The 11,272-nt window shown below is 38.9% G+C and overlaps 1 protein-coding gene across 1 annotated transcript; it reads right to left on the bottom strand.

The window, feature by feature from the left end:
- Window positions 1–773: 773 nt before the first annotated feature.
- LOC143787904 (P-selectin-like) lies at window positions 774–10,097 on the bottom strand. The gene is made up of 17 exons (XM_077277059.1): window positions 9,879–10,097; window positions 9,601–9,675; window positions 8,947–9,345; window positions 7,731–7,838; window positions 7,434–7,619; window positions 7,098–7,283; window positions 6,492–6,677; window positions 5,907–6,092; window positions 5,542–5,727; window positions 5,253–5,429; window positions 4,947–5,123; window positions 4,669–4,845; window positions 4,026–4,205; window positions 3,831–3,944; window positions 3,686–3,707; window positions 3,526–3,598; window positions 774–2,777 (listed from the first exon to the last, which is right to left on the bottom strand). Exons 2-16 carry the CDS (start codon window positions 9,635–9,637, stop codon window positions 3,532–3,534), a joined length of 2,388 nt encoding a protein of 795 aa, XP_077133174.1. The 5' UTR covers window positions 9,638–9,675; window positions 9,879–10,097; the 3' UTR covers window positions 774–2,777; window positions 3,526–3,531.
- Window positions 10,098–11,272: the final 1,175 nt, after the last annotated feature.

The following is an 11,272-nucleotide window of genomic DNA, read 5'->3' as shown; positions in this document are numbered from 1 at the left end:
GGCTGCTTAAAAAATCTTTTGGCCAAAACAAAAGCTGCTGGCTATGTATGTGATATGGTGTTTGCTGGGAACTGTTAATATCTGATTGGTGAGAACGTGGTGCAGAAGTTAAGGTTTTGCTAGAGTGGGTGGTGGGACTGTGGCAGATTTGTGGTGTGAAGGTGGAGCTAGGGTGGAGCCTAGGCGGAGTCTCAAGGGGGTCCGAACATTTTGCCAGTATGGTGCCCTGAAGTTCCTAGCGGTAGCTCTGCAGATGATCCATATTGGATTTGGCATTTTTGCGCACTCGTAGACTGGTGAAATTCAGCTGAAATACTGAAGAGACTGGTGCTGGCTGACATTCAGTCAGTGAAACAAATGCACATCTGAGTAGCCCAATTGAATAACATTGGTGCCAATGCTGTCTGTTAATTCAAGGACAGAACTTGGTCTGAAAATACGGTTGTGTTCACATAGTCTTACCCTAATTACATCTCCAGGGCCAGTGCTTGTTACCTGCTTGCTGGATGAGCATTATGGCAGTAATCAGTATTACACTACATTGCTATTGTTTGATAGTCTACAAATGTTATAACTTGTGTTGTTTAACACGTACAAAGCTAAAATCTTATCTTAATATATTGTGTACTATAGTTCGCTTTCTATGTGTGGATATTGATATCTTTGCATTGCTCATTCTGCTTTTTTGATTATTTCTTAGTAAATATCTAATGAAAGCCCCTACAGAGATTTGGAAGATGTGCTCCCATTTAAATTAAGTGTGTGCAACTTAAAAGAAACAATACTTGTACAATGATGGAAATAATTTATTATAAATGTATTCATGTTATGTGACATTATGTTACATATTAAAACAATAATCACAATTTATTAAAATAAATTATATAAATACTTTTAAATATTAATTAATGTTTCATCTTACAACAGATTAAAGAAGATGATCTCCACCGCTGTTGTGGAGTCATTCACACATCATATATAATACCTTAAGGGTTTGTCCAATATTTTTATATTGATGATGTATATTTAGGATAGGTCATCAATATCAGATTGGTGGCGATGTGACAACCAGCACCCCCACCTATCAGTGCTCCTGGTGCTGTTGGCTGGAAATGCTCAATTGCGGAGCTGCACATTAAAACTTCATCAACTGTATAGTGGCCGCGGCCGGGTATTGAATGAGTACAGTAGACCTGCAGTACCCTGCTGCAGCCACTATGTGGTTTATGGAGCTGTATCGTTCCACCTCATAACTGATCCCATCCGCCTGCCACCGGCACAGGGAGTGCTGGCTGACGCATCCCTATTGATCTGATATTCTAAGGATATGCCATCAATATAAATGTATTGGCTATTTCCTTTAATAATTTGCAAATTTGTGCTATTGCTTCTATGGTGTCAGGTGATACAGTACAAAACATATTTTCACATAATGCCATTCCCGATGCTTATTCCAATATTTGCACACACATTTACACTATATTTTCACTCTCTCTCTCTCTCTCATACTGCCAACAATATTGTCACAATATGACAACAAATTACTACAGTAACTAAATAGCAGCAGCTGCATGATCGGGTAGTGACCATGACCCCTTTATCAGCTGTATTGGTTTGCATACTACTCTTGGATAGCTGAAGAGGTTTTATAAAAAGAAGATTTGTGTATCTGGACTACATGATAAAGTGTCAGATGAGTGACAGCTGGTCCTGCCATGCTGGCATAACCACGAAGGGCCCGCTCCATTATTGTGTTTATGCCTGTTCTTTGCCAAGTTTTTGGTGTTTTGCACCTTTTTTGCATGTGCCACATTCATCTTTCAATTTGCGCCTTTTTGCTGCAAATGTTCTCCAGTCCCTCCATGGAATGGTTTTATGTATGCCTAAAACTTTGGCAACATTTTGCAATGTTTTAGAGGAACATGTGACTTTTTGTCCCAGAAAACATCACAAGACAAATAAAGAAAAGTGGCTTAAAAAGTTGCAAATGTTGAATTAGCTCAATGTGCTGACATGCCATAAATATGTTCATTTTGGGTCAAAACCATTAATGTGATTGTGATTTTTCTCTATACACTAAGAAACAAAAATATTATAAAAAAAAAACTACATATTTTATCCCATTGGGATGACTATCTATACAGACTGTTATAAACAGATACATATTTTATACTGCATTACTGATAACTCAATATGTCCCCAGTATAAAAGGCCGAATATTCATTTCTCATCTATACTACTCATAAATACTTATTTAATATTCTCATAGGTACTTGCGGACACAGACAGGATGGGCCCCTGCACAAGAACAGTATATGGCCCCTTTGCAGGCCAATAGCTCATCATAATGCCCAATTCCGCCTGCTTTCGAGGTGGCAGTGGCCCTCCTTACCTCTTGGTCCCCTATGCAACTGCACGGTTGCACCAATGATATGTCCGCTCTTGCTCATAGAATACTAAAGTATATGATGTATATGAGAAAGGAAAATGCAATGTGCTGACTCATAGTTGAGGTTGTCCACATCCTATTCATGTCAAGATAAATAATACCAGCAATGCAGTGTAATTAGAAGCGCGGCCAGAACAAAACATTTAGTACCACGATCACGGAAAGTCCCCACACCCAGGCTACAGGCTACATCAGTTCCAGGGATTGCGACTTTTCAGGATAACATCTCTATTCTCTACAATTCAGTAGTAGCATCTATTTTACAATGTCATTTCACCAGTGAAAGATGGATGCCTTTTTCCCTATACAATTTTCAAGTACAAGGACTCTGCAAAAAGAAAAAAAATGCACACAATTCATTATTCAGGCTTTACTATTGTCACCATTTTCATTTATTAAAAGAATGCCTGATAAATTGTTCTGATAAAAACGGCATAATTCACACTAATACATGAAGAAAAATGGATAAACAATATATTAACAGAAGCTCTCCGTCTACATGACATGTTTTCATTCAGAATCCCTTTTCCCTAGTACAGACTATATTATAAATATATGTCAGCAGATTTGACAATACAACTTCCATATATTATAAAATAGATCTCTCAGACTGGATGAGGCTGGTGTTTTTACTGCATTTTCAAAGTGCATACACCAGTTATATCGAGTCAAAGAAATCTATTTAATAATGTATGCCGTCAGAACGGTGAAATCTGTTGACAGGTCCGCTTCAGTAGGGCTATATAAGAAGGATTTGTGGATAGAAAAAACTATCCAAAGGTGTACTGAGATACACTCATGGGGTCAGAATAATACTGAAAAAGCCCATGCTAAGGTGTATTATCAATGCTAGTCATTGGCAGATTAATGCGGCTGTGTGCTGCACATGTATTCTGGATCTAGGGAATATACATATTGTAAAACAATTGTCATAAAAGTTGTGTGAAAAAGACCAAAGTGATTTAATAATCGACTGTAAATAGGAAATATAATGTGTTCCTTTACATCATGATATAGCAAAGAATACTTGGGTGGCACAATATTCAGAGAACTGTAAAATGCCGCCATGTACCCACCGCGTATTACACATTCCCCCCGTTATCGTCAGTATTCTGGTAGATTCCTGCTGCTTCAAGATGTTGGTAGCTGCTGTAAAGAAGAGTAAGAGTAATATAACTAAGCAGCCTGCTTTACATCCATGATTATAGGACAGGTTTAGGCAGAATAGTAACTTACTTTGTTGGGGTAAATTTCTTTGCTGTAAATAAATAAATGTACAATTAATAAATGGCATTACATGTATTCATTTTCCTTTATCTACAGAGCATTTGATGAGAGAGCCCCATGAATACAATGAGACAATCTCAGCTTTATCATGTACCTGTTTTGCGCATGCGCTTTATGAGCCAGATGATAAGAGATGCAATTGACAACATAGAAGCCGCGGATGTGACGATTCCAACTGTTAAGTTTGTGGCTGTATTCTGCGGCACAGCTACAGAGGAGAGACAAACAGAAAACTGTAACGACATGCAATATGTAGAGAACACACTCTGCTATATGCAATGGAAATTACCTTCACAAGTTGGGACCTCTCTATTCCAGAGTCCAGTGCTCTCACATTCTAGAGAGTCTGCTCCAATTAGTAGTAGATCATATTCACAAGTAAAAGTGCACAGGGTTCCGTATCCAAAATCTGCTTGACTGCAATTCATTTTTCCCATTTTTGGAGCAACAAGAGCATTGCACTGGATAGCTGCAAAAATAAAAAACTAGATTCTTAGTAACTATATATATTACTAGAAAACAAATGAGCAGAATGGGGGATAATCCTTGTTTATCTCTTGTTTTTGCATAAATGTATTCATCTTTTGTGGATGACATATTATGTTCTAGCAAAATTGAAAATTTTATGATATTGTCTTACAAAGGTGTTGCCTTTATCAGGCTCCTTGGCAGAATGGTGATTATACTACTGGAAGTTACTCTGGGCTATATGCTATCCCTTCTAGAGAGTAGTATTGCATGTGTTCATACAAATACATGGCCATCCATAAAACATGGACAGTTCAATCGAGCCAAACCCAAAGAGAGAGCTGCTGTTTATTAGCAGCTTTTGGCCCTGACTAGGGGAATCCTGAGAGGGGAGCCCGGGCTTCTTTACATCCAGAGTTTATTCTTTTTGGTAACTGGGTAAAAATGTTGATATCAACATTTACCTTCACATCTGGGAACAGATGAAGTCCATGCTCCTGATATCTGGCAATTGAGTACTGGTGATCCAATTAACCTGAAGCCTTTCAAGCAGTTAAATGAACATTGTGTCTTGTAGTTTGCAGCATCTGAACAGACCATGTGGCCATCCTCAGGATCAGACAGAGTAGGGCATTGAACAGCTGGCAAAGAAGTGAAAACCAAAGATAAAGCATTCATTTATAGACAATAAATATTTTCTGATTTCAATAATAAACCTGGATAGAATATTTTTACAATTTACCTTCACATTTGGGTTCAGATGAAGTCCATGCTCCAGATGATTGGCAAGTAAGTACTGGTGATCCAAGCAGCTGGAAGCCTTCCAAACAGCTGAAGGAACATTCTGACTTGTAGTTGGTTTTATCTTGACAGTTCATGTGACCTTTCTTTGGAGAAGTCAACGAAGGGCATTGAACAGCTGGAAGTAAAGAAAGGATATTGAGAAATATTGCTCTATGAGTTGTGAATTACTTTAGATTGAGTATGTGTTACAATCTGTACTATACAAAATGTTCTCATAAAGTTGAAACAAGTTTTTTAAGTTCACCTTTGCATAAAGGAACTGAATATGACCACTGTCCAGAAGACAAGCACCGAAGTTCAGATGATCCAACCATTTCATAACCTTCAGAACAGGAAAATTCACACATGGAGTTGTAGGTGGTTCCATCCTTGCATCCCATTAGACCATTCACAGGGGCGACCAGTGAGGGACACTCTATGGCTGTTCAGAGAATATCTGGATTAGGATTTTCTTTTAGCCAGGTTAAACAGTTTGTTTCTAGACTAGTGATGAACATGAAAAAACAACCAAATACAATCAAGTTTTTTCTTACATTCACAGTTTGGGATTTTTCCTGTCCATTCCTTGGTAGCAGTACATAGTACTGAGGAGGGTCCTTGAAGTGTGTACCCATCTGCACATTCAAAATTACAGATGGAATTCTCTGGCATTTTCTCTCCAGAACTTGTGCAGCTCATGGTCCCATTTAGCGGTATCTCTGGACGCTCGCACTGAATAGCTATGCACAAAGAAAACACAAGAATCAAAATGTAGTCTACAATTTATGGAGCTAGTATTCTTATAATTAATGAATAAATGAACACGCCGATCATTGTCATACCAGATCGACACTCAAGCTAAAAAAAAGTCTAGGTACACTGCCTGTCATTGCTTCCTGAAATAGAAAGCATTTCTTACCTTCACATTTCGGAGTGTTTTCAGTCCACTGACCGGTAGCTGAGCATTGTACGGATGGAAAGCCCACAATAGTAAAACCTTCATCACAGCTGAAATTACATGTAGAATTATACGGCAACACCTCTTGGTCACTCAAACAGCTCATTGATCCATTCTCTGGCTCCAATGGCCGCATACACTTTATAGCTGCAAGACAAAAAAAAAGTGTTAAATTAGTAGTAGAATTACTGCACATTTCCAGTTTGTGCTCCCACCCAATCCCCTGATTAGCATCTTCCACCATGCATTGTATACTGAGAGTAAGCTGCTAATCAGCGCTGGGGCATGGTTTCATAGTTTCAGAGTTTTTAAGGTTGAACATAGACTTAAGTCCATCGAGTTCAACCTATAGCCTAACATGTTGATCAAGAGGAAAGTAAAAAATCCATGGGGCAGACAATAGCTCCGTATTACGGGAAAAATTCCTTCCTGACTCCACATACAGCAATCGGATTAGATCCCTGGATCAATGCCCCAAATGAAGGTCATTTATCTTATACAAACTAATTGAAGTAATGAGTCTAAAGATTAAGAAATCCATAGTACCTTCACATGTTGGGGATTCTGCAGACCACTGACCAGGAGCGAGACATTGAATTGAAGGATGTCCTTCCAAAATAAAGCCTTCATCACAAATGAAGCTGCACGTAGAATTATATGGTAGCATTTCTCTATCGCTAGAGCAGTCCATTGCTCCATTTTCTGGTGCTGATGGATGGTCACACCGAATAGCTTAAAAAAAAAGAAAATCCAAATTATCATCTCCAACTGCCTAAATAGACACACAATTCAATCCTACAAGTGGTGAAATTGGTCTCAGATATTTTGTCAGGATACAACCAGTTCTCAATCCCCTCATTTGACATGATCATACTTGAGTGAAGCCATTTTTTTCCCAATAATATAGCTGTCTTTAAGATATCTTTAAGGAAACTGTTTGTACCTTACGATTATTGTAATTGGAAGACTATTTTTTAAGCAAGGCAGAACAGTTTTCTGCAGATGAAACCGATTTTAATCAAATCAATTTGGCCATTTTGGACATCAAATCAAATGAATATTTGTCTGATTGGACAGAAATTTGGCAGATATCTACACAGGTAAAGACACCTTAATACTATTTAGAAAACAGTGAGTATCCAGCATTATTACCTTCACATTTTGGGGGGGTTTCTGACCACTGGCCAGGAGTTGTGCAAAGTACTGAAGAAGATCCCACCATGGTGAATCCTTCTTTGCAGCTGAAATTACATGTGGACTTTTCAGGAAGAATTTCTCCATCAATGGAGCAGTCCATAACTCCATGATCTGGTATATCTGGACGATTGCATTGAATAGCTGTTAAACAAATAAAAATATTATACGTCAGTTAACCTAAAGGCAATTTATAAGACTGACATTACAACTCCTTACATTTCAAAAATCAAAAATGGCTTAATGGACAAGCAACCACGAAAAAGATCAAGCAATGTTTTATGATGTATGTACCTTTACATTGTGGAATCTGGAATCCCCAACCTCCATTTCCTTTGCACTGTAGATTATGAGAGCCAACTAAAAGATGTCCATCAGAACATGTGAAATCACAGCTGGATTGGTAGGCAAAACTCCCATACACGTGAGAGCACACAACTGATCCATTATCAATTCTTCCAATCTCTGGACAAGTAACAACTGGAAAATGGAATGTAAAGCGTTATATTCAGACTTCCATCTATATCTGGTGGTATAAAGCATATGATATTAATAAGTGGTTGATAAAAGTATGGCAATGTATGCAATTACCATGCTCACACTCTTTTCCAAAAAATCCATCAGCGCAACTGCAGGTGTAGTTATTAATCGTTTCTATACATTCCCCATGATTGCTGCAAGAAGTAGTGTTGCAAGAAGCTGCGGAAATAAAAGAACAACACTGCAATAAGCAAAAGCAAAATGTATGCTGAAAATAGAGGCAGTGAGTCACGTCACCTACTCTGATGCTTTTTTCTACTATGAGCAACTTCATATGGTTTAGCTGGAATAACCAATATTCCAGAACACAGAGGTTTCTAGCGGGGGGGGGGGGGGCTGTAGGAACGCAGTTAAACGAAAGCCCCCCATGACTGCATTGCCAAGGGAACTTGGGGGAGCATCGTTTAAAATAAGGCAGGGGCAGTGGGGATTGGTTTAAGGGATGGGAGGAGAAGGGGGTGGTCCATAATTTGCGGGGCGGGTTTGTAGGGAAAAGTGCGGGAAAGGGGGCCATTACCTTTTATTCAGCTAAGTGTGAAGCCCACCCACCCACCCTTGTTTTTTAGTTCTTGGTTTGGGTTTTTGTCGGGCTTGGGGGGGAGTAGTAAGGGGATTCGGGATTTTAATAAGTCTTTTCCGTAGGGGTTCGAGTCGTAATGTCGTCACAGTGGTTGGTTGGCGGGGGGCGGGGTTCTTGGAGTTGGTGTTTTATGGGGTTGATCTGGCTTTGGTTTACTGGCTCTGGACAGGGAGTTTACCTCGGGAGCTTTGGGGTTTCTTTGCCTGGAAAACAGGTTACATGGTGCCCTCGAGCTGGTGGTTACGGCTGAGGGTAAAGAAGGTTTTCACTTAAATAGTTGGTTTGGGCTTTTGCCTATTGGGTGCCAGATTTATTAGCTCCAAGAACCCTCCCCTCAAGTTTTTTATAAAAATGTATAATTGGTGTTATTTTATGTTTGTTTTGTTAATAAAATGGCCGCTGTGGCCAAATTATCCAAAGAAATAATTGTCACGTCTTTATTGAGGGTTGGAAGCATTTCTTTGGGTAAATGTGGTCGGGGGAAGGCACTATGCGGGTCTCGAAGGTCCAATCTTGGGATACGCAGTCAAGGGATTCTGACATCTTTCTGGTTTTATTTTTATTACTGTTACTATTGCAGACCTGACGTCACTTATAGAACAGTATGAGGGGACATCTACAATAGAAACATCATTTGTTCTCCTAATGCTCTAAGTGTTGTAATCGTCTTATGCCATTACTTCATACCTGTGTAACACAAAGCTGCTTTCTTCCTACTGCAGGGCTCATCGTTCCATTTTCCAGAATCAATACTCCTTTTCACATACATCTCAACACAATCCTCATTTTTATTCTCACTCTTGTTGTTGGGTTCATTCTTAGCCCAGTTTTCGGCTTCCTTTGTCAGAACCTTGTTGGTGCCAACCCAAGTCCACTCGCCAGTTTTAGTGTTTTTTCTAATACCAATCCAATAATATGCTGCATTATATGGTAAATTCTCATTCAGATACTTGATCTCTTCTCGGTTTTGAATTGCTACCATATCGGTGTATTTTTCTCTACAATATTTGTGGGCATCATCATAGTTCATGTTGGTGGATGAAGAGTGATAGGTCCAGCCATGTGTGAAACATATCAATAGAAAACCTGCAATACAGAATAGACCACAAACAAAATTGATGTCTATCTTTAAATCACCAATTTTACCATGCAGTGACCTGGTTTAGCATTAACAAAAACGTATAAAGCTATTACAGCTTTCACGTTTATATTTTATCTTTGGTAATTTGAGCAGAAATAAATATTTTATGATAAAGTATGACATTTCAGGTTGGAATATAAAGTGTAGAATATACTGAGAAATTAACGCAGAATATCATATAAGCAATATCATTAACTTACCACAACTAAGTAGGAAAAGATGGATTAAATAGTCCATTGTGCTCAGTCAACTCAGTGACAAGTAATATGGCAGATCTGGAAACAGAACACATTTTTTTTATTAAATTACTATCCAGAGCATTATTGAGGATAAATATTTTTTTGTCTACATTCTACATAGTATATCTAACATTGGTGGGATGTATAAAGTAGTATACAGTTACATATGAAAACATCTTTAACTATCATCAAGAAGAGAAACTAACAAAAATGTAATTCCAAAAAACTTTCACACTTACTGTGTCAAACGCGTTGTTTCAGTGGCTTGTGCTCTTGAAGTTCAGCTTATCCTGTGAAGTTTCCTGCCGATTGTACTTTCACTGCTGGACTCGTGCCTCTTTTAAACAGCTAGGAAGAAAAACTCCAAATGACGTACCTCCTTCGTATAAAATAAAACAATACATCGCATCTCGGAATTTTCTGATGAGAAATTTCCCTGAACCATTCCACAAGCTAAAATAGCTCGCTAATTAGTCTCTTAGGTTGAATCAGCAATGTACAACAAAGGAAAAATTGGTGTGCACTCAGGTCACGAAGATGAGGTGCTGGTGGAATGGGCTATGAGAGTCCCTAAATCAGAAAGTCATAATTCACCGCACACTCTAATAGATTACTTACAAAAAATGGTGATAGTTTACTATACACATAATAATCCAAGGAACAAAGTAATGCCAACAAAAAATGAGATTTCTTAGTGTAACGCGACTGAAACACCTGACATTTCGACTCTCCTGGGTCTTAGTCATGGGGCCGCTAAAAAACAAGGAGAGAACATGTAAGACTCAAATGCAACATGTGTCATAACACAAAGGGAAGGGGAAAATGCACAGATTAATACAAGAGATGAAAACAAAAGAAATCCAAAATGTTGTATTAGTACACATTGTGTCAAAATATTGCGACCAGGTAATCAAGAGAACATACCTGTCAGTACTAACATTTTGTGTAGAAGATCACATGAAAAAGACTATTGCATAAGTAATCAAATTAAGGCACCCATAGTAAAATCCTTAATGGGAAAGAGAGTAAGAGAAAGACAGGGAAAAGTGCATGTATTTCATTATAAACTACCTTGGCTTCTGGTATAGAAGGTATGCAAGGCAAGTATAAAGAAGAAGGGTCCCTGAGAAAGTCCACAAACGCTGTAGGGAACAATGGAAATGTTAATGATGGAAGTATATATGGGTCAGATGAGCCTTTGAGGTGTACCTTAAGGATGTCATAGATACCTAGCATTGGTGGCCATCAGGGTTGTAGGGGACCTGAAATATACCAGTATGATGTATAAATATCATAAGTAGGAGTGTGGCATGAATGGTAATGAAAAATGGCTGGGGTTACTATGCAGAAATGTCTAGCGACGCTCCTGCGCCTTGCTGCTTGTGCTGGCGTAGCCTAGTGCTGGGAGTGGGGGATTATAAATACCGCGGCATGCACCGCCGGACCGGAAGTGCGTCGTCCGGCCCAAAAGTGACGCGACGCCGATAAGACGAACACAACCGCGAATGCGTGCTTGTTGTTAGGGAAGCCTGTGTTGCTGGGCAATGGTGGCCTAGTAAGGGGGGCAGCACAGATATGCGCACTATCGTATGTGGAATTAACACTGGTCACTAATGTATGATGGTCAATGCTA

Source organism: Ranitomeya variabilis, chromosome 8 (assembly GCF_051348905.1).
Source record: "Ranitomeya variabilis isolate aRanVar5 chromosome 8, aRanVar5.hap1, whole genome shotgun sequence".
NCBI lineage: Eukaryota > Metazoa > Chordata > Amphibia > Anura > Dendrobatidae > Ranitomeya > Ranitomeya variabilis.
The sequence above is the reverse complement of the archived record's forward strand: the minus strand, read 5'-3'. Positions and strand labels throughout refer to the sequence as shown.

What these genes read in the sequence shown, in the direction of transcription:
- LOC143787904 (XM_077277059.1), bottom strand. Translation starts at nt 9,637, where the DNA reads ATGGACTATTTAATCCATCTTTTCCTACTTAGTTGTG. An exon ending in TTCAGTTCCTTTATGCAAAG is followed by an intron (nt 5,124 to 5,252) that starts GTGAACTTAAAA and finishes CTTTACTTCCAG; the next exon opens with CTGTTCAATGCCCTTCGTTG. An exon ending in AAGAAATTTACCCCAACAAA is followed by an intron (nt 3,599 to 3,685) that starts GTAAGTTACTAT and finishes TCTTCTTTACAG; the next exon opens with CAGCTACCAACATCTTGAAG.